The sequence below is a fragment of the Bufo gargarizans genome, chromosome 6 (genome assembly GCF_014858855.1).
Source record: "Bufo gargarizans isolate SCDJY-AF-19 chromosome 6, ASM1485885v1, whole genome shotgun sequence".
Lineage (NCBI taxonomy): Eukaryota > Metazoa > Chordata > Amphibia > Anura > Bufonidae > Bufo > Bufo gargarizans.
The window spans coordinates 242,137,981-242,161,434 of record NC_058085.1 but is presented as its reverse complement, the minus strand read 5'-3'; the positions used below and the strand labels follow the sequence as shown (position 1 = coordinate 242,161,434).

At 44.9% G+C, this 23,454-nt stretch overlaps 1 protein-coding gene across 1 annotated transcript in view; it reads left to right on the top strand.

The window, feature by feature from the left end:
* Window positions 1-18,834, top strand: part of LOC122941359 (gastrula zinc finger protein XlCGF57.1-like) — a 91,116-nt gene extending 72,282 nt beyond the window's left edge. The window contains exons 3-7 of the mRNA XM_044298546.1: window positions 13,186-13,311; window positions 13,740-13,863; window positions 16,104-16,195; window positions 16,483-16,594; window positions 17,777-18,834. Coding sequence (XP_044154481.1) covers window positions 13,186-13,311; window positions 13,740-13,863; window positions 16,104-16,195; window positions 16,483-16,594; window positions 17,777-18,573 — 1,251 coding nt within the window. The 3' untranslated portion in view covers window positions 18,574-18,834. The remainder of the gene's footprint in view (window positions 1-13,185; window positions 13,312-13,739; window positions 13,864-16,103; window positions 16,196-16,482; window positions 16,595-17,776) is intronic.
* Window positions 18,835-23,454: the final 4,620 nt, after the last annotated feature.

Here is a 23,454-nt window from a genome sequence, read left to right as displayed (position 1 = left end):
TAAAAACTTAATTTCTGGCATTTTAACGTTTGATCCCCGCGGTCAGAGACCGCGGGGATCAGAATCGGCTAAAAGCGCAGCAAACCGCAGGTCTGAATTGACCTGCGGTTTGCTGCGATCGCCGATACGGGGGGGTCACATGACCCCCCTCGGCGTTGTGACAGGATGCCGGCTGAATGATTTCAGCCGAAATCCCGTTCGGATTAACCCCCGGGGCGCCGCAATCTTATTTTAAACTCATGACGTACCGGTACGTCATGGGTCCTTAAGGACTCGGGAACCATGCCGTACCGATACGTCCTAAGTCCTTAAGGGGTTAAGGTGAAAATGAGACCGGTCCTTAAGGAGTTAAGGGTGCGCACACTTAAGCAACCATATTATTTTATTTTGTTTTTTTCAATTGAGTTGTACAGTTTATAGGTCACATTAAAGGTGGAAAAAGTTTTGAAATGATTTATCTTTGTCTCATTTTTTTACATCACAGAAACTTGCAATTTTAACATGGGTATGTAGACTTTTTATATCCACTGTTTATCTACACATACCTGGGCCTATACTGGCCAACTATGGCCAATATACATATGTATATATTAAACGTAGGGTTGAGCGAACCCGAACTGTAAATTTTTGGGACCCGGACCCAAATATTTCAATAAACGTTCGGGTTCGGTGTTCAGCGCTTTCTTGGCGCTTTTTGAAAGGCTGTAAAGCATCCAATCAACAAGTTTTTAACTGTGTGACCTTAGAAGCCATCACAGCCATGCCTACTAATAGCATGGCTGTGATTGGCCAGTGCAGCGTGTGACCCAGCCTCTATATAAGCTGGAGTCACATAGCGCTGCACTAAGCTAGAAATACAGCCATAATTTTCTGGGTTTTTAAAAACGCCATTTTTAGACAAAATACACAATTTTACAGCCATTGCTGCATCAGCTAGTGTGAAATTCAAGGGTTATATACTGCTGTCATATTCAGTTATTAAACAAACACCCATTTTCGGCAAAAAAATTAATTTTTCAGCCTTTGCTGCATATGTCATTGTGAGATACACAGTTTAGAAACTGTGGTTCTATTCAGTTATTTGAAAAACAACCCTTTTGGGGAAAAAACTTTAACTGTGTCCTAGTCTGCATCTGTACGTGTAAGATACACCCTTTACATACTGTCATTCTATTCTGCTATTAATTAAACACCCGTTTAGGGCAAGATCCTAAATTTGAGAAATATGAGGAGAGCGTCAAATAAGGGACGTGGCCCAGGTCGTGGTGCTGCTGGTGGAGCCCCTGTTGCAGGGAGAGGACATGGTTGATTTGTGCCAGCTACACGCACAAGTAAAACCCCTTTCTCAGGTGCAAGTAGGCGACAGAACCTGCAGCGGTATTTGGTGAGGCCTAATGCGGCTCTACGAATGGTGAGGCCAGAACAAGTACAGGCGATAGTAGATTGGGTTGCTTACAGTGCCTCCAGTTCCTTCACATTGTCTCCCACCCAGTCTCCTCCTCACCCCCTTGCAAATCAGCCAAGCAGTCTGAGCCCCAAGTCAGGCAGCAGTCTCTTCTGCTTTTTGATGACTCTGTTAGCAGGGTTTCCCAGGGCCATCCACCTAGCCCTGCCCCAGAAGTGGAAGAGATTGAGTGCACCGATGCCCAACCACTTATCTTTCAAGATGAGTACCTGGGAAGACCATCACAGCACGTCTCGGATGATGACGAAACACAGGTGCCAGCTGCTGGCACTTTCGAATGTGTGCAGACTGACAAGGAGGGCAGGGATGAAGACTGGGTGGAAGATGATGTGGAGGACGATGAGGTCCTCGACCTCACATGGAATCAAGATCATGAGAGTGACCTATGTAGTTCGGAGGAAGAGGCGGTGGTCGCACAGAGTTCTTCAGACAATGTGCTAACGACAAGACACGAGTGGTTTGCACGCTCTGCAATCAGAGCCTGAAGCGAGTCATAAACATTCTCAACCTGAGCACAACCTGCATGACCAGGCATTTAAGTGCAAAGCACGAGCTGCAGTCGAGTAGACACCTCAAAAACCAAGAAAGGTCTCTGGCTCCTCCTGCTTCCTCTTCTGCTGCTGTCTCGGCCTCTTCATCCACCTCTGGAGTGACAGTGCCACCTGCCACCCCGCAAACAGAGGATCTTCCAGCAACACCACCACCTGGGTCACCAAGCATCTCCACAATGTCCCACGGAAGCGTTCATCTCTCCGTCTCCCAAACACTGGAGAAAAAGAGGAAGTACCCCCCTACCCACCCGTGATCTCTAGCCCTGAATGCCAGCATTTCTAAATTACTGGCCTTTGAAATGCTGTCATTCCATCTGGTGAAGACAGAGAGTTTTAAAGGCCTTATGGCAGTGGCTGTCCCACAGTACGTCGTGCCCAGCCACCACTACTTTTCCAGGCGAGTCATCCCTTCCCTGCAAAACCAAGTGGGGGACAAAATCAGGTGTGCACTGCGCAATGCCATCTGTGGCAAGGTGCACCTCACTACGGATACATGGACCAGTAAGCACGGTCAGGGACGTTATATCTCCATAACAGTACACTGGGTAAATGCAGTGGCGGCTGGGCCTGAGGCGTATAGCAGTTTGGTGCATGTCCTTCCACCACAGAGGATTGCAGGGTGCTTCAGTTTGCCTCCTGTTGCTTCCTATTCCGCTTCCTCATTCTCTACCGGCTCCTCAACCGGTCAGAGTAACACCTTCACCACCAACTTCAGCACAGCCAGGGGTAAACGACAGCAGGCAGTTTTAAAACTTATCTGTTTGGGGTACAAACTCCACACTGCACAGGAGCTGTGGACGGGCCCTAAACAACAGACCGATGAGTGGTTGGTGCCAGTGAGCCTCAAGCCCGGCCTGGTAATATGCGATAATGGGTGAAATCTCGGGCACCACCAGCACCTCAGAAGGCAGGGTTAGCATGGCCGAAATGTGGAAAAGCTTCGTCAGCACACCAGATCAACCAGCACCACCAGCTGATATGGAACATCTTAGCATGAGGCAGCATTTCACCAACATGGTGGAGCAGTGCGTGTGCACACGCCTACATGTACTGCCCCCTTCAACTTCTGGGTCTCCAAATTAGGCACATGGCCTGACCTTTTGGAGGTGCTGGCCTGCATCGCAGCCACTGTGTTTAGCACGGCAGGGGCCGTCATCACAGTCAAGCGCAGCCGCCTGTCCACAGCCAATGTGGACAAGCTACCCTTCCTTAAAATGAATGAGCGTTCAAAAAAATTCACAAATTATTCTGTTACATTTTCAGGTGAAATTCGCCAATTTTTGGGTGTAATATCCCCCTCCTCTACCTAGTTAACAGCTTAAGAAATTTAACACATTTTTCTTTTACATTTTCGGGTGACATTAAACAATTTTTTTCTGTCGTAGACCCCTACTCTACCAAGTAGATAGGTTAGTAAATTTCAAAAAAAATTCTGTTACATTCTTGGGTTAACATTTTACTATTATGGACGTAAATAAACCCCTGCTCTGCATAGGTGACAGGGAATAACATTTCAGAAATTCTTCTTTACTTGATGCGCGCCGCCTCCTTTCATTCAATGCTTAAACTTTAACAAGTTGTCCAACATTACAGAGTGTCATGTGATGATGTAGTTGGAGATCATGTGACCAGATTGATGACATGTGTATTCACTAATTGTATTTGGTATGTATTGAATTGTGGGTATATATACCCAGTTGTATGCACTGTTGTGTAGCTTGATAAAGGCCTCATTGAGTAGGCCGAAACGTTGCTGGGATTAAAGTTTTGGGGTCTTCACCCTGCCACCTAAAGCTGGAAGTGCTGCCTCGTCATTTGTTAAGTATATATCGTGGAGGAGAGGCCGACCTCTGTGAGGAATTGCACCCAGTGCACAACGTCTGACTGTGCTGCTGCAATATTTGTGATATTATGTATGTATGTATATGTGTGTGTGTGTGTGTATATATGTATGTGTGTGTGTGTGTGTATATATATATATATATATATATATATATATATATATATCTCCATATATCCATAGAAAAGATTAGGCAGCACTCCTTCACATGCAGTAAATAGTTGTACGGTGCCCGCGGTGGTCCCTCGATACAGGACGGATAAACAACAGAGAAAGTCCGCAGCACTCCTTGAAGTAAAAAATTTGCAGTTTATTCACATTTGTGCGTTTATTCACAGAAAATTTATTCACAGAAAAGTTTATTCACAAATGTACGTTTATTCACAGAAAATTGACAACGTTTCAGTTCTCTCACAGAACCTTTCTCAAGTCAGGTGAACATAAAGTGCATATGTGCATGTTTAAATACATTTTCACATTGTAAGCAATTAATTCATTAACCAATACAACAGCAGTGCACTCCCCTCATAGGATAAGCTACAATCCACATAATTGGCTCCACATGTTACCATAGGCGCCAATATATCTAGGCATGTTTACTAATATATTCAATAGTGATTATTCATGACAAGTGTATAAAAGTGCAGATAATAAAGTGCCAAGTGCGCTAAAAAGACGTAACTTGAACTATTATAATACCTTGCTGGGTTTTTTCTGCACAGAGGTATAAGGAGAAGGCGTCTTTACTTCTGTGGAGGCACGCCACTCGTCCACGTCTCTTACTCCTCAATGCGCATGTGTCAGTCCTTCCCCCCCCTTGTGACGCAGTACGTATCCCTCGTGCGTCACCAATAGGCGGAGACCCAGCGTAGTGACGCTCGATCGATCGTGTCAGCACCCAACGCGCACGTCATACATGCGCCAGTGCGCTACACCATATGTCCGCGTCACATCACCAGTCTACTCAGCCATTTTACATTCGGGCACTCATTAGGGCAATACCTTGCGCCTCTGTTTCTCCCGATAAACCCTTTTCCTGGTTTGCCCAATGCTAAGACGCTGGCGCAGGCATTTATTGATCACATTGTCAAATTGCATGGTATTCCTTCAGACATAGTCTCTGATAGGGGCACGCAGTTTGTTTCCAGATTCTGGAAGGCTTTCTGCTCTCGCTTGGGGGTTTAGTTGTCATTCTCCTCTGCTTTCCACCCGCAGTCGAATGGCCAGACAGAGCGTGTCAATCAGAATCTGGAGACATATCTGTGCTGTTGTGTGGCGGAGAATCAGGAGGATTGGTGTTCTTTTTTGTCCCTTGCTGAGTTTGCTTTAAATAACCGTCGTCAGGAGTCCTCTGATAAGTCACCATTTTTTTGGTGCATATGGGTTTCATCCGCAGTTTGGGACATTCTCGGGAGAGGGTTCTTCTGGTTTACCTGATGAGGACAGATTCTCCTCATCTTTTGTCATCGATTTGGCAAAAGATTCAGGATAATCTAAAGAGCATGAGTGAGAGATATAAGCGTGTGGCAGATAAGAGACGTGTGCCTGGTCCGGACCTGAATGTTGGTGATCTGGTGTGGCTGTCTACCAAGAATATCAAATTGAAGGTTCCCTCCTGGAAGTTGGGTCCTAAGTTTATTGGGCCTTACAAAATCCTGTCTGTCATCAATCCTGTTGCCTACCGTCTTGATCTTCCTCAGACTTGGAAGATCAATAATGTTTTTCATAAGTCCTTATTAAAACCTTATGTTCAACCCATTTTACCTTTGCCTCCTCCTCCGATTATGGTTGATGGTAATCTTGAATTTCAGATCTCTAGGATTGTGGATTCTCGTGTTGTCCGCAGTTCTCTCCAGTACCTCGTTCATTGGGAGGGTTATGGTCCTGAGGAGAGGATGTGGGTCCCAGTGACGGACATTAAGGCCACTCGTCTCATCAGGGCTTTCCATAGGTCCCATCCTGAGAAGGTGGGCTCTGAGTGTCCGGATTCCACTCGTAGAGGGAGGGGTACTGTCACAACCAGACATTTGAGAAGCTGTGACAGATGCCTTTCAGAACCTCCTCCTTGAGCTTTCTTGGTGTTGGTTTTCAGTTCCTCATCTCGTTAGCCTCTCTCAGCTGTCTTGTAGTTGGACTGATTGCATCCCTTTAAATTCCTCCCCATAATGCATTAGTGTGCAGCTTATACAACTTCCTGGAGTGTGTGTGCATGCTGATCCTATTTCCCAGTCTTCTACAAGATAAGTGTTACATTCATTTGTGATTTTATGTTTGCTGGATCCCAGGTGACCCTGACTCCCTCCGTGTCTAGTGTAGGGAGCCGGTGGTCGTGTCCCCTCACTATTATAGGGAGTTCAGGTGTTATACAGTCGAGGTACGAGGATATGCGATCATCTACCATTGAGATCTTCGCATAGGCTGAGCAGTCAGGGAGAGTGCCAGGTCTTATGCAGGGGTCTCCCTTTTGTTCCTTAGTTTTGGATCCAGTGAGTCATATATTCATTTTGTATTGTCTTGTTTCCTGTACACCTTCCATGACAATTACTTCCCGGTGTGGCCCCATTCGGCTAGGCTGACAAGGTGTAGAACTGCCTGATGACACCTAGCTTTGCATAGGTGATATTCTGGAGGATCAATGTGAACTGTGACTAGCGGGGAGGATGAGGACATTGGCGCAGAAATCCCAGCATTACAATGCGGAGGTAGCATTGCCATTAGCTATCTAAGTTGTTGCTGTGCCTGGCCCAAAACAACATTTACCCAGTGGGCTGTGAATGACATTTATTGTCCTTGACCATAGTTACAACTGAATGCATCAGCGCTGGCGTGAACTCTACCATACACCAAGAGGCCCAAGGACTGGCCCACCTTCTGCTCAATGTAGAAGTGCTGGGCTGGTACAGCTTTTCTGGAAAAGTAATGAACTCTTGGGACTCCCCACCTTGGTTGAGCACAAGCCATCAGTTCTCTGAAATGTGCAGAGTCAACTTTGTGGAATGGGAGGGACTGTAGTAGCAGCAACTTGGCCAGGTGCACGTTCAGCTTCTGCACCGTTGAGTGCACGCATACTGTTGTCTTTTTGCAATCACCTCAGTGATCGATTGCTGTTGAAACAAGTGATGAGGAGTAGGAGGAACATCAGGAGCAATAGACAACATTGAAGTCGATGGGAAGAAATGGCAGCTTTCTTCTGCTAACGTTGACGAGTCCTGACTCCTTGAGAGGGGATGCGCTTCGGTGGGAGATGCAGTGATTATTGCATCAGACTGTAACACCAAATGAGTGGCTTCGTTTTCCCATGCCACTTTATAGTGACGCTCCATGTGTTGATGCAGGACCGTCATGCCAACAATGACTGCGACTCACCTTCTGCCCACACATCCTGCATACCTCCACGCTAACACCCCCCAGTGACATGGTAAAAAATTCCCACACTGCTAAGTGTCCTATTTTTCCCTCCACCACTGCGTTATGTCTGCCACTGCTTTTATGAACCCGTGCACTGCTAGTGTCTTCTTCACAAGTATTCTGTAACGCCCCAGAGTGGCATTACCACTTCTGCACCTTACTACTATCTCCTACTATGATTAACCTAGTGTCATTTTATGTATTTTGTTCAGGTCCACTATAATGTGCATTTCCTATTTTGTAACGGTTTATGCTATCATGCACTTTACTTGGTTCACCATTAGGTGGCAGCATAAATGACAAAGCTGTAGTTAGGTAGAATGGAGCTTTTCATTCCATTCTAACACCCCCTCTGTGGAGTCCCACTTCCTGCAGGAAGGGAGGGGTCCAATTTTAGTGGCAGTCTAGCTTACTCCCTGCTTAGGGAAAGGAGCAGGTGCACGTCCCTATTGCACATGCCTTGTCTAGGCCAGCTATAGCACCTTCAGCTCTGCTGGATGTGGAGGACAAAGCTTGAAGCCTCTGAAGCCAGGCACCCTGTGACAATGCCGAGGGGGGTCCTGTGACACCCCCGTATCGGCGATCGCTGCAAACGGCAAGTTCCCTAGACCAGTTTAGGGCTGTTTCACACGAGCAGATGCCGTGCGTGACAACCGCTGCGTGAATGACAGCCAAGACCCGATGCGGACAGCAGAAGCACGAAGCATTAACATGACTCATAATGCTCCGTGCCTCTCGGTGATCTCTTTACTACGAAATCACAGTGAGATAAACTTGTCACCAAACGCGTCACCAATCATGTTAATGCTCCGTGCTTCTGCTGTCCGCAGCGGGTCTTGGCTGTCATTCACGCAGCGGATGTCACGCGCAGCATCCGCTCGTGTGAAACAGCCCTTAGAGTCAGATAACAAGACAGAAGTTGCAGCACCCAGAGAAAGCTAAATTATACAGCTACCCTGTCAGTACAGCAGCGCCAGAGAGCACCAGATGTAGCAGAGACGAGTTTGCCTGCCACAGAGTTACATGCTAAAGCCTGCTGGGAACCAAGACAAAGCCTAAAACTGTTTGGAGAAACATTTATGCCAAGTAAAGATGTTATCAACTTCATCGCAAGGTCTGGAATTTATTTTATCATCCCTTCATCAACAACCCCATTTTCATTGCGTCGGAGCCAACACCTAGGGTCCAGCGTATCCAGGTAGGATCACCGTGACACGTGCACCAACATTAATGGACATTTAGGCCACCCTACACCACTCTGGCATTCCTACACCTGGGTACCATCTACTACATCACTAAAAGGGGCCCTGTGCCCTTGTTGCTTCACTGCAACTGGCATTACGAAAACAAGTATTTTTTCCTCTTAAGGGGCCCTGGAGGGAGGTGCCTGCTGCAACTCTCCCGTGTAGCAGATGGTGTACCCCTCACTCACGACCCTGTTTCACAGGCATGCTGCCACCCTCGGCCCTAGATGATGATGATGCCCCCTCTTCACCTAGCTCCCGCGTGCAATCGGCTACATCATCATCTGCAAATGTTTGCTTGTCACTTCTGTGACCCTCACCTGTCTCTTACACATGTCCCTGACCTCTCACAACATGTGCTCCCACTAGACTGTCATCATTGGTAGTTGCACGCCTAAAAGAGTCCTCAAACGGACCTCTTCTCAAAGTCTGGGTCGGCCTGTAAATGCTGACTGTCCTCACAAAGCTCATAGACGATGAAAAGTGGAGCAGAAGAAGCAGCAAAAGCAAGAAGCAGGTTCAGGTGAGGGCATGGAGGCAGTTCCTGGGCCGTGTCAACTAAGCGTGGTGTCGGAAAAACCCACAGATTCCTGGTTGTGTGTATCCATCACTTGAGATGATGTTGAAGAGCAAGTCAACCAGTCATGTACTGCTGGATTGTTGGTCAAAACATGACCGCTGGATGACAGTGGCATCTTTGACCTGTTGCTGCAGCTGCTACCAACCTCTCTTCTTCTGCTGCTACTTGTGTCGACTACATCAACAACTGTCTGTTGGTGATGGTGTATAGTAACAAATTAACACAACCTATATGTCATTGGTTCATCAGATAGTGATAATGGGCAACCCTATATTCAAAAACAATGTAAATACAGTGGGTGACCTCAATTTAATACATAACTTTTAATAGTATCACATAAAATATTAGCCTATTAAAAAATAATAAGTGACACACAATTGTGCAACAATTAACCGTGCACATAATGAAAGGGAACATTCTTACCACTTCGTAGAATCGTGGTCCCTGGAGGAGGTCACTAGTCAAAGGGTGCTGGGTCTATAACCCTATTCAACCCTGCTTGGCCTGAGCTAGTCTTTATGTTCACAGAGCAAGGTGCTCATCCTGATAAGGGTGACCCCACTGAACCATCCCTCACATCTATCTAGGAGTCCCTGCTTGTCCCTACTGAGGTTGTGACTGCCCAGCTTCGTCAGGGTAAATTGCAGGGAAGCCCTAGTAACCAAGAGAAAACTGTCCTGACGCGTTTCCTTGGACTTAAACCAAATCATCAGGGGACTAATCCAAACAGGTACAGCCCTAATCCTCCTTCTAAACCTGCAACGATGGTGTCCTGCACTGCTATAGTGTTGTTTAGTGCCGACAACCACATGGAGGTGATGCGTATGGCGCCTACTGATGGTGTATAGTAACCGTGTCAATAAAATAACAGATTTAGGCCTCATCCACACGACCGTTCTTTTTTAAGGTCCGCAAAAACGGGGTCCGTAGGTCCGTGATCCGTGACCGTTTTTTCGTCCGTGGGTCTTCCTTGATTTTTGGAGGATCCATGGACATGAAAAATGAAAAGAAAATCTAAGTCAAGTTTCCATTGAAATGATAGGAAAAAACGGACACGGATCACGGACACGGATCACGGTGCATTTTCCGATTTTTCCACGGACCCATTGAAAGTCAATGGGTCAGCGAAAAAAAACGGAAAACGGCACAACGGCCACGGATGCACACAACGGTCGTGTGCATGAGGCCTTACTTTGAATGAGCACTAGAACGTGATGCACACGACAATATATTACACCTGCCTTTAATACTGAGGCAAAGTAACTCAATCACTAAAATAATGGATTAACTTACCTCTGAATGTCGATGCACTAGAACGTGATGCACTCTCCCTCTCCAATATTCTTCTATTAATTATGTTCAGCAACACTGTCCATGACGAATAAGTGCTTGCCACCTCTCCCCCTCTGCTTAGCTCACAGGACAATAGTGGAAACCGTGCCGGATGAGGGTTTATAGGGCTGTGACATCACAGGGGATGACTATCTGTGGATTGGCTGGCTGCATGGCATTATGGGTGATCTTGCGTTCCCGGGCTTCTTACTTTCACTTTGTAATATTTGCACCTGATATTTTAGGAAAAAGTGATTCATTAACACGAAGCTCAAGGAAATTCAGTTTAGTTATGAATCAAAGTCTTCCTAAACTTTGGACCGAATTCTGCTTCACATGCTTCACTCAACACTAATAATTGACAGAGCTAGGGTTGCACCGGGTATCAAAGTATCGATACCCAATCGATACCTTCAGACCCGGATCTATTTGATACCGGGTTTTACTATTTTCCGATACTAGGCTGCCCTGCTGAACGTGCCACTCTCAGCACGGGCCATGTTCTCCTCAGCAGCACAGTGGAGAAGGAGGGACTCCCTCCCTTCCCACTGTGTCGCCCGTTTGCCACTGCCACTAATGAGAAGAGAGGGGGAGAAGGGGAGGGGCTGTGGCCACTGCGCCCCCCAATAAAGATAATTAACCTGTTAATACAAATGTAGGATGTGGGTGCTGGCAGTATCACATAACTGGTACCTGCCCTATATAACAGGGCACTGCGAACCGCAGCAATTAACTCCTCAGGTGCAGAACCTGAGGGGTTAATTGACGGGGATCACAGCACCTTGTTATAGAGACAGGGTATATGATACCGCCAACACCCACATCCTACATTTGTATTGACAGGTTAATTATCTTCAATGGTGGCGCAGTGAGCTCCCTCCCCAACCCCTACAGTATTATAGTCATTGGTGGCAGTGGCCACAGGGTCCCCTCCTCATTGGTTGCAGTGGTAGCTCCGATCTGTTACCATGGCAGCCAGGACGCTACTGAAGCCTTCTATGGCTGCCATGGTAAGCTCCCTGCTGCTGTGTGCACAAAGCACAAGGTAGCAGGGACAGTGTAAAATCCTATTCACCCTAATAGAGCTCTTTTCCACTTCGGCTGCGCGGTTAAATTCGTAGCGGGTGCAGTGGAAAAGGAGAGAGGAGGAGAGTAAACGGGCGGGCAGAGGCACACGGAGGGCGGAGTTATGAGCCGTTTAGGAGGTGCTGCCTGGGGCTCGGACGATTGAGACGCCGCCCTGGGCACTTGAGATGGCGCAGTTACAGAATCTTAAAAGTTAATTTGTGGCTGAAAGAAAACTCTATTAGATACAACAAAGGTACCGTTTTTAAGTTCTCGGTGGCACATAACGCTATTTGATCAGTACAATATGCTCAAATATGGTGACAGACTCCATTTAAAGGTAATGTGAATCTCCATTTTGGTTCTAATATTGTCAGACCTTAATGTGCAGATATAAATATGCCCGACACTTTATCCCACCTAAAAATAGAATAGGACTGTTCTATTATGGGCCGGGTGTTCCATAAAATGTGGAATGCACACAGCTTTTTTGGTGTTTTTTTATTTATTTTTTTAGTGGTATCGAGTATCGCAATACTTTTTCATGGTAACTAAATCAAATCAAAATTTTGGTATTGTGAAAAACCTAGAGACAGCACTAAGTACAAGTAGAGAGGTGTACAGAGTGTAGATAAGTGCATTTAAGAGCGTAAAGCCATTACAGGGATTCTGTCACCTCATTTTACCTTATGGAGCTGCGGACATGCACGGCTAGATCGCCGCTACCATGTCCGCAATATACCTGTCCCATAAAGCTGTGTCCTTTTTATTGTGTTTAAAAAATGATTTTATAGATGTGTAAATGAGCCTGGTAAGGTGCCGTACTAACCTTCTTGGTGCCCAGCCATGCATCCCCGTGAAGGAGCCCAGCACCGCCTGCGTCCTCCGAATCTCCTCCTTTTTTTACAGTTAGATTGCCGTAATCTTGCGATGCACGAGCTTGCGCATGCGCAGTGCCGGTATAGTGTTCCTTCCCTGTGCTGGCATCAGCCTCCGTGAAGGAACTGCGCATGCGCAAGCTTGTGCATCGCGAGATTACGGCAATCTAACTGTGAAGAAAAGAGGAGATTCAGAGGACGCGGGCGGTGCTGGGCTCCTTCACAGGGGGGCATGGCTGGGCACCAAGAAGGTTAGTACAGCCTCTTGGGCTCCTTACCAGCCTCATTTACATATCTATAAAATCATTTTTTTAAACGCAATAAAAGGACACCGCTTTATGGGACAGGTATATTGCGGACACGCTAGCGGCGATCTAGCCGTGCATGTCCGCAGCTCTATAAGCTAAAACGAGGTGACAGAATCCTTTTTAAATTAATGCTGGTTGAGACTGCATACCCTCTAATGGGTAAGAGGGGCCTCAAAATTCACCCCCAATAAAAATATCCAATTCTTTAGTTCTCAGGGGAAATGAGCTTCAACCAGAGTTGCTAGCGGCTTATTCCCTTTTCTTATTCAGGGTACATGCACACTTGTGTATGGGGGATCTGGAGAGATAGCTGTTTGCCTAACAAGCATTCAGCCAACAGTTATCTGAAGTGTAAGGCCAGCTTTAGAATTATGAATTGAATTCTAAAGGGAATGGGCAACTAGACAGAAAGATTAGCATGGCTTCTGCATTTAGGGTAGATTGGAGAGGCAGAAGTTTAGTGAGGAGATTAAAAACATTAGAGGTTATAATTTGTTTTCTGTTTTACTTCCAGAAGTATGAGCCAGTGAAGAAGTCCAGTAAAAATGTGTCAGATGGAAGGAGCAAGACTCATAAAAGAAACAATGAAGGGAAGATCCTAAATCTCACCAACAAGATCATTGGATTGCTCACTGGAGAGGTTAGCACTGCTGGGAATTCTGTGACTAGTGATGGCCAGTTCGCCACGTTAGCCCACGAACACATGCGAGCTGCCATCTTAAATCACAAGTCCGGCGATGCACAGGTAAGTCCTTACCTGTGTCTGCGCCGCGAGCCGGTCTGAAACAAATGCGGTCCATGGGAGCAGGCAGTTCCGAGATCAGCCACCGGGGGCCTTCATCGGGCTGCTCTCGGAACTGCCTGCTCCCGGTGACCGCATTTATTTCAGACCGGCTCGCGGTGCAGGCACAGGTAAGGACTTACCTGTGCATCGCCGGACTTGTGATTTAAGATGGCAGCCTGCATGTGTTCGCAGGCGAACACGGCGAACTGGCCATCACTGTCTGTGACATTTAGTAACTCAAAGGGTTGATATTTGGCTGACCATTGTATAATTGTATGTGTCAGGTCCCTATAAGGTGTCAGGATGTCACTGTCTATTTCTCATTGGAGGAGTGGGAGTATTTAGAGGGACACAAGGATCTCTACAAGGATGTAATAATGGAGAATCACCAAATACTCAAATCATCAGGTAAAGGTAGAATTGACTTGATTGTAAAGAATAGCGTTGTTTGATAATTCCTGGATTCCTGAGGCTGAAGGATTAAAGGGGTTGTCCAAGTTATATTTATTGATGACCTATCCCCAGGATAGGTCATCAATATCAGATCGGGGTCCGACACCCGGCACCCCCTCCGATCAGCTGTTTGAAGAGGAGACTCGCACTGTGTCAGCGCTGCCTCCTCTTCACTGTTTACCTTCTAGCCGTTGCATCTGCAGTGGTGAGCAGGTGTAATTACACCCAAGCCTTCCTATTGAAATGAATGGGACAGCTTGGGTGTACACCTGCTCACCACTGCAGATGCAACGGCTAGAAGGTAAACAGTGAAGAGGAGTCGGCGCTGACACCGTGCGAGTCTCCTTTTCAAACAGCTGATCGGAGGGGGTGCCGGGTGTCGGACCCCAGCCGATCTGATATTGATGACCTATCCTGAGGATAGGTCATCAATAAATATAACTTGGACAACCCCTTTAAGGTTGTGTTCACACCAGCGCCTGTATTTCCATTATTGTGTTCTGTTATTTTACTGACCAATACTCTAGCTGTAACAATTATCTCCACCTAGTTAACTCAGAAATTACATGAGGATATAGGTAATTTAAAACATAACTTTTACAGAATACTATATTTAAATATAATGGCCCCATCTAAGTGTGAAATAATAAATAAATAATTGAATAGATCTTACCACCTCCTGTCGTAACGATATACTGGTCAGTTCTTGAGGTAGGTAATGTTACATGAGATCCTTCTGTCACATAGTATTCAGAAGACGCTGTCTGCTCAGTTCCATGCAGGGTTTTTCGGGACAAAAACTATCTGTCCCTATTGCCACCCACCCTATATGATGTGGGGGAAGGGGCTATTATTCCCTGCCATCAAAATACAGAGCACCCCATCTGGAACCTACCCCTGATGCGTCCGTATCCCTATAAAATAACCCTCACTCCTGTCCCAACATGGCATGCTTTATCCCAATGCAGGGGTTCATCATGGGATTTTAGAGTAAGAAATCAAAAGCTAATTAAAGGGACAGAATAGATAGAAAAGCCCTAAAACCTTAGTTACGCCTGTGAGGTACAGGGGAAACAAAAACATAAAGCAGTGGATGCATGTGATAAAATAAAGTACAAATGCGCTGAGAACTGGTGAGAAGCCTGGGGACACATTTCCCCCTATATACTCCCCTTTAAGGATATCTGCCCGGTTATGTGAATAGCGATATTCTCCAGCCACTACTGAATAGGAATACCGCATACTGGACTCCATTACTTGAGTACCCGGGGCATATTTACATATCCTCATGTCATTTCTCTGTTATGTTTACTGAACAACAGTTCTGCCAATGATGGACATGATTGGTGTTTGACGTAACCCTTTTGATGTAATTGGCTATAAGGCCTCTTGCAGACGAGCCTGTGCAGATTAGGTCCGGATGCGTTCAGTAAAAAATGCGAGATTTTGCAAGCAAGTTCATTACGTTTTGTCTGCGATTGCGTTCAGTTTTTATCGCACGGGTGCAATGCGATTTAATGCGTTTTGCACGCGCGTGATGAAAAACTGAATGTTTACAAACAGCATCTCTTAGCAACCATCAGTGAAAAACGATTCGCATCCGCACTTGCTTGCGGATGCGATGCAATTTTCACGCAGCCCCATTTACTTCTATGGGGTCAGCGTTGCGTGAAAATCGCTGAATACAGAACATGCTGCGATTTTCACGCAACGCACAAGTGATGCGTGAAAACCAATGCTCATGTACACAGACCCATTGAAATGAATGGGTCCGGATTCAGTGCGGGCGCAATGTGTTCGCATCACGCATTGAACCCGCGTGGAATACTCGCTCGTGTGAAAGGGGCCTAACAGAATCTATTGGGCTTCCATAATGCAACCCAGCTTTTTGTCCTACTTTTTAAATTTAATTTACAACAGAGGAACCTAACAGAGCCTTCTTCGCAGATGTGAACATGGCCATATGCATGACATTTTGGTGGTATTGCCTGATAATCTAATGTATAGGTGGGCCTCTGCATTGTCCTCCAGTGTCTGCCTTCAGGGGTAAGAGTGACTGGGCACATTGGATACTCTTCTTTTGGCAGGTAAGCTGCTTCTAGTGGAGCCTAGCAGCAATGTGTTGGCCTCCCTGCATTAAAATTAGCATATACACTCTGTACATTTTGATTCAGTTTTGTCTGTGTTTCCATTAGATGGATCAAGTTCCAGTAATCCACCTGAGAAATTTCCAAGTCCTAATTTTCACATTCCCATGGGAAATTCTGTTGTCCACCATGATAATCAGGTACAACTCAGACCTCACCAATTACTAAGGATCAAACTGGTGTTAAAGTGGTTGTCGCAAGATGTATACTTTTTTTTTATTTATCCCTATAGGGGTAAGTATCTGAGGTTTCGACTGCTGAGACCTGTACCCATCACTAGACTGGGGTCTTGTGTGTTGTGGTGGCCAAGAATAAACTGCTGCTCCATTCTGCTCTATGAAACTGGCAGAGATAACTGAGTTCTGTAAATCTTGGGACAACCGCTTTAAGTAAGGTATAAGTTTTATATTGATATACCGTTATTTAGGATGAAGAATCCATCCGGATTAAAGTTGAGGAAATTCATGAAGAGGAAGCAACATATGTAATGCATGATCAGAAGTATGAGGAGGAGGAACATCCTACTTATATTAAGACAGGTGAGTAATATCCTCAAACTACAGTGAACCATATATTCTACTTGTTCATTAATTAGAACAGTCTGCTGCTCTACAACATCTCAACAGCAACTGCTCAGTAAGGAGTCAGTGTTACTTTTGTCACCAGGGAAGGGGCTCCTTTGATAGCATTTAATTGATGCTGGTGGTCAGTTATGTCAGCGGTCTGTCCCCGCCACTGCCCCACTTTCCCCTGCAGACATGGACAACACGTCACTCACTATGTTTTTCAGCTACATCCGTTGTAGCCTTTGGCCTACATGCTCCTTACTCCGTCTTCCTGCTCTGGTTTCATAGGGTGCACTCACTCTCGACCTCTTAAAAGACAAGTGTGCACGTCCACATCCTTCCCCAACCAATGGCTAGGCTTCCCTTGGTATTTAAAGGCACCCTCTTCAGGTTCTCTGGTGACTAGCAAAGGTGTTTGGAAGTTCTAGGGATTTTACCATATTCCTGTGATTTACCTGTGTTACTCCTACGTTATCTATGCCTGTGTTCCTGTCCATGCTCCAGTCTAGTCAGCCTGCCTTGTCTGTGCCTTTGTCAATATCCTACCTGCCCTCCTGTTCCATGATCGTTCTTATCGACATGTGTTGCTGTCCAGATCTCAGTACCTGCCCCTTGTCTTGGTGCCTGTTCAGACTGTATTTACAGCCTGATTGTCCGATGCTTGCACTGGAGTCTCTGACCCACGTGGGTCAGCTGCAACTGCACAGGAATTATTCCTGGAGGTAGCGGTCTGGTTGCTCCCCAGCAGCAAAGTTAAAGGATGAATACCAGAGGAGTACCAAAACAAAGCCCTTAGGGAGAGCCCAAACGCAAACCCGTTAGATGGCACAGTGAGTCCACACTAACTGCCCATCACAGTCAGATCACCATGGAAAACTGACGTGAACCACGGCTATGCAGAGAGCCAGCTGTTTGGGCCATGGCGCTACAGTGAGCACAGCATCCCCTTCATTGTTTACTAGGCACAGTTCCGTACTTTGAGTAGCAGCTGTGCATGATATTACAGCTTCATACTATAAGACTTAGTTGTAATACTAGGCACAGTCCCTACTAAAATTACATAACTGTGCTGGATAAACAATAAAGGGCTTCTGGATCTAATATAGATAGCCTATTTTAGGAGTTTATTCTGAATTACATTTGTTTCCTTTTCAGCAGAAACACACGGGAACGGTAATAGTTTGGCTGGAAGTCTCATTCTATATCCAGATTGTAAAGGTGGAGACAGAAACATCAAAGGACATCTTCCAGGAGAAAACTCTGTTATGCTGAATATACACCCCGCCCTTCATGGCTTAGATCAATCCTATAACCCAACCATAATTGGAGGTTATCCCTCTGATTTATCACATATTATTGAGCACAGTTCACCTCATCTCGGTGATAATATATATACAGATTCAGATTCTCAAAAGTATTTTACTTTGATAAATGACCCTGTAGTGAAACAGTTTTCATCTTCTGAGTATGGAAATCAGTTTAAGTTCAAAATGTATCTTTCCAAACATCCGAGGATTCACAGAGTGGACAAACCATTTCCGTGCTATGAATGCGGTCGATGTTTTGCACAGAAATCTAATCTGATGAATCATCTAAAGATTCATACAGGGGAGAAGCCATTTGAATGTCCTCAATGTGGGAAAAGGTTTACCAAGAAGTCAAATCTCCTCGAACATCTTCGCGTTCACACAGGGGAGAAACCATTTCCATGTTCTGAATGTGGGAAATGTTTCAAGAATAAATCTCATCTGGTGGAGCATCGGAGAACTCACACAGGGGAGAAGCCATTTCCATGTTCTGAGTGTGGAAAAGGTTTCACAAACAAGTCCAGGCTTCTTGAACATCTCAGAATCCACACGGGTGAGAAGCCGTTTTCTTGTTCACAGTGTGGCAAGTCATTCACAAAGAAATCAAACCTGGTTATACATCAGAGAAGTCAACGTCACTTATGACGACAGAAGCGTCTTTTGCTGCATATGTTAACATATTTCTTTATGTTTTTGGCCAATAAAATTAGCAAAACTCGATGAAGGAAAAATAGGAAATATTATACAATGATTATTATTATCATTATTATTGCTTCTTCCCAAGCAATATACCCTTTGTGTGTAAAAGGGGGTGCACATTGAAAAATCACATCTGCATATGTGCTTGTTGAACATCTATTTTGGAAATCATGGGCATTAAAGGTTTTTTTTTGGTTTTCATCAACACCCTTTAAAGTGTAACTACCAATTTTTTTATTTTTTTTATGTTTAGGGGACAGGGAACATTTTTCTAATATACTTTATTTAGGGAAAACATTTATTTATGGTAGAAAACTTGGTCTGAAATGTCCCTTAGCAGCACTCTCTCAAATGAACGATACATCTTCCACCAGCATAGTACTGTGTTGTCTAGGGAGACAAGCTGTGCTGGGAGCTGTGGGCATCTGCCTGCACTGCTCTCACAGCCTGGTGGGGACATGAGCCTAATTGGGTTATACGAGATTAGAAAAACATATTTTAGAGGTACTGTAGCATTTGTTGCTTTATTAGGCAGTTTCCATTCTTTGTAGTGTGCTTTCTGCTAGATTTTACAACATTGCTGAGGAGAATTGTGTGCATTCAGGTACCAAGAGCATTAGGGAGGTCAAAAACTGATGTTTGGCAGTATGGATGGTCACACTCTAAATCAGGGATGTCAAGCCCGTGACTCTCCAGCTGTTGCAAAACTACAACTCACAGCATACCCTAATAGCTGTAGGCTCTCTGAACATGATGAAAGTTGCAGTTTTGCAACAGCTGGAGGGCTACAAGTTTTAAATATTTGCTTTAAAGCAGCACTCATATATTTAATGTTTATATATTAATATTTTATGGAGTTGACTTCAGACTTCTGTGGAGTCTAGTGACACACCAAACCATGTTTTATCATTTGGCCTTTTAAGGAAGGGCCTTCTTTAAACAGTTGACACAAGGATAAAACCTCACTGGTCTATAGGATGTGTTATACCTTCACATAAAGGGATGCTTTTATCAATTTTCTTTTTTTTAAATATGATCATGCAAGATGTGACTATTACATGTATTTTAGCCATATGACCCTGCTAGATGTGAATATTTCTTATATTACAGGGGGTTTTGCTATTGTTTTGTTATTTCCTTTATTGGTGCTTCATTTTCCTCCGTGTCTGTATTCTTATCATGACAGAGAGGATATCTTCACTCCCACAGGCTGGCCAAGCATTTTGGCCACAGAGGAGTGACACCTCTACTATTTGTATACTGGCTCAGTGGCGTACATAGAGATGTAAGGGCCCCATAGCAACGCTCAAACCAGGCCCCCACATAGGACATAAGGGTTTCTGCCTAGACCCTTTTCAATGACCCTTCCTCATTTGCTAAAAGTTGTTCCTTTAGAGTCCTGACCAAGTTTTCACCTCCAGTAGAAGAGGAGATAATCCCAACTAAGACTGGGCCCCCTCTTGCCCTGGGCCCCATAGCAGTCACATGGTCTGCTGCTATGGTAGTTACGCCCTTGTACTGGCTATGTATGCCATGCCATTCCTCCCGGTGTAGGCGGTCAGTTCTGTTTTCCTGCAGCTCAGCAGCTCCTACTTCCATTTTCTGCTCACCTCAGCTGTCTGTACTAGTGGGTAGTGAACTTTCCATTTTTCTATAAAGCAGTGCCATCACAGTACATAGAAGCTGCAGGTAATTATTTTTGTCCACTCCTTTGCATTGTAATGGTATCAATTCTGCTGCTGGTTTCTGTCATAATAGCCGGCTTTGGAGATAAATCCGATCCTGGTCATTTAACCTCTTAGATGAGACGTTCAATGCTAAATCTAAGTGTGTTACAGAGAGAGGGTCTCCATTTGTGTCCCATCGTTCATCCTGCAATGCAGTCACGGAGTGCCAATAATTGCCGAGTGGGTGTGGGGCTTATAGAGGTTTTCAGGTCTGACATTTTCTGAAGCCTGTTAGGCCATGCTTTTTTATCCATTTTGCACTCCCAAAAAATATTATGCTCTGATGTACTCTGCACAGTTTACTTGTCCCCCTAAATTATACATTGAACTACTAAATACCAGTAACAAACAAAAATCTATCAAAATCTTCACCTATTTAAATCCTGCAGTGTCCTTAAACAGCAGTTTACATCTACATTTATGGTATTTCCATACCGAGTTTAAATGATACAGTGGGGACAGACAGAAAAAGTTTATTAGATAAAGTCCCTTTTAGGAACCCTCGGGATATTATTAGTAATAACACATCTATGGTCTATTCAGACCCTAAATTCCCTGTAGGGGTCCCTAACTGAAAATAAAAATATTTCTTTATTAGTTATTATTTTAAAATAAATGAACCAAACAACTATAGAAAACTATTAAAATTATCAGTGTCTGATGGAGGGTACAATTGGAGTGTATGAATGTATTTGCCTTTGTCACATGTAGCCACTATGGAGTGCAGTGCCTCCCATTCATTTATATGGGGTATAGCTGCACTTACAAGCCTCTGCTAATACTTTGTTTGTGCATTCATACAATGTGATGGCAGATTGGGCGCTCCTATTAAGATCCTTTTATCGTTCGGCCTTTATATTCAGGCTGGACAACAGTGAAACAATGTTGCTAGGTTTATGTGTACTTTTGAAGCTGCCACTAGTCTGCTCAATTCACTTGTCTCTAGGCTACACTCTACACTTTTGTGCTACTGACTTCTCTATTTCATCCATAGAAGTCACTGTTCGTGCTAAACCGCTCATGTGGCATGCTCAATTCCACTCCTCAATGTCTGGTGCTGTCTCTGCAGCGTACTCTTTTATTACTAGTCCCTAACATTTCAGGCACTGTTTAAAATACAGGACGTCATACCACCCCTCCCGACATGTTTCGCCACGCTCGGTGGCTTCGTCAGGGGATGTGGGGTATGTGGACGCCGCGCGCATGTCTCGACCCTCCTAAATAACTTTCTAGGTCCCGCCCACCTGTCCCAAGTTTCCCTTCAGCCAATCACTGTGGGCGCTCCGGTAAGGTCCTCAAGTCAAAGCACAGGATGTCTCTCTGACACACATCCTGTGCACTATTCTCCTCCCCCTTAGTGACTCACTGCTGACGTCACATTTGTTTCGTCAGGTGACTAATGGGGCGGTACCCACCAGGGCGGTACCCGGTAAGGTCCTCAAGTCAAAGCACATGATGTCTCTCTGACGCACATCCTGTGCGCTATTCTCCTCCCCCTCAGTGACTCACTGCTGACGTCACATTTGTTTCGTCAGGTGGCAATATTTGAGAGCCAGAAGGAATTGTGCCACCGAAGAGACTTTTAAGAAAGAGGCAGATGAGCTCTATAATAGATTTAGGAGCAGGGGTTACCCACGCAAATGCCTTAAGAAGGCATTCAATTGTGCTAAAAGCACAAATAGGGATGAATTACTATCTCAGGAATATAAAACCAATCAGAAGAGAGAAGGAAAAGACAAAAGGATCAGATGCATAGGAACTTATGATTGTGGCAACCAACAGGTGATGAAGATTCTTAAGAAACATTGGCAGGTACTTACCAGTGATAAACAACTGCGAGACGTATTACCATCATACCCCAGTGTGACGTATAGGAGAGGACCAAATCTGAGGGACAAACTCGTCCATAGCTTCCTACCTGAAAGACAAATGACAAACACAAGCTGGCTGAAATCCAGTATCACTGGATCCTTCCCCTGTGGGAACTGTACCTTTTGCAAATTCCTACCTAAAGTAAAACAATTTAAAAACCCCATGGATGGACGTACTTATGTGATCAGAGAGTTCTTTAATTGCCGAAGCAGTGGCATTATTTACATTGCATCATGCAACTGCCCAAAGTTATACGTGGGTAAAACCACTCAGGAATTGAGGCGTAGAATATCTGGTCACATCAGCACCAATAACATGGGTAAAGATACGTCACTCTACAGGCATATAACATATGTACATGGTGGTAATTTGGAAGTCCTTAAATTCTGGGGATTGGAGAGAAAAACCCTGGGACCTAGGAGTGGGAATTTGGACATAAAGCTTCTGCAGGAGGAGGCCAGATGGATACACAGATTACAAACTATGAGTCCGGGCGGCCTAAATGAGGGTTTCTCATATACGGCCTTTATCTGACATAGCACAATTTAAGGAAATATACATACTTGATTGCAAACTAAAATAATCTGTGATCTAAAAAAATTGAAGCAATAAACTAGGAAAAATTGCATCTCAGACCCCAGTTTAATTGAGGAATTATTGCGGCCCGATTATCAAAATACCACCTAATCCATATTAAAAGAGACAGCCGTAGCATCATACGCATGGATATATATGATTTAGAGCAAAAGAGCTCTCTTGGTCATGTATAAAGTATGGTGGACAACTGATGATATAGGCAGTTCCGAGAATGGGTCCAAATACAGGTCAGATGTCTGTGGAGCCCTTGTGGACATATCCTTAAAAATAGTGGGGACTCCATATGTTATATTGAAAATATAATTAATATTAAAACATCAACCCATTGTGACTGACAGAGTGTTAAACCCCATACCCCAAAAACGCTGCTTGTCCGTCCCCCTCATACAGAATGTAAATTGCAGACTAATTCTGCACCTAATGGTGTATACAGTAAGGTGGCATGCATTAAAGGGAGTCTGTCAGCAGATTTACCCCTTTTTAACAGTTGCCATTATGCTGTAGCCGCAAAACAGACGATTAACACAGTACCTTTATACGCTTTGGTGGACTTTTAAATCTGCCAAAAACGAACTTTGATGAGGGCTCGCAAGTGCCCAGGGCGGAGTCCACCGGGTTGGAGCCCAGGCAG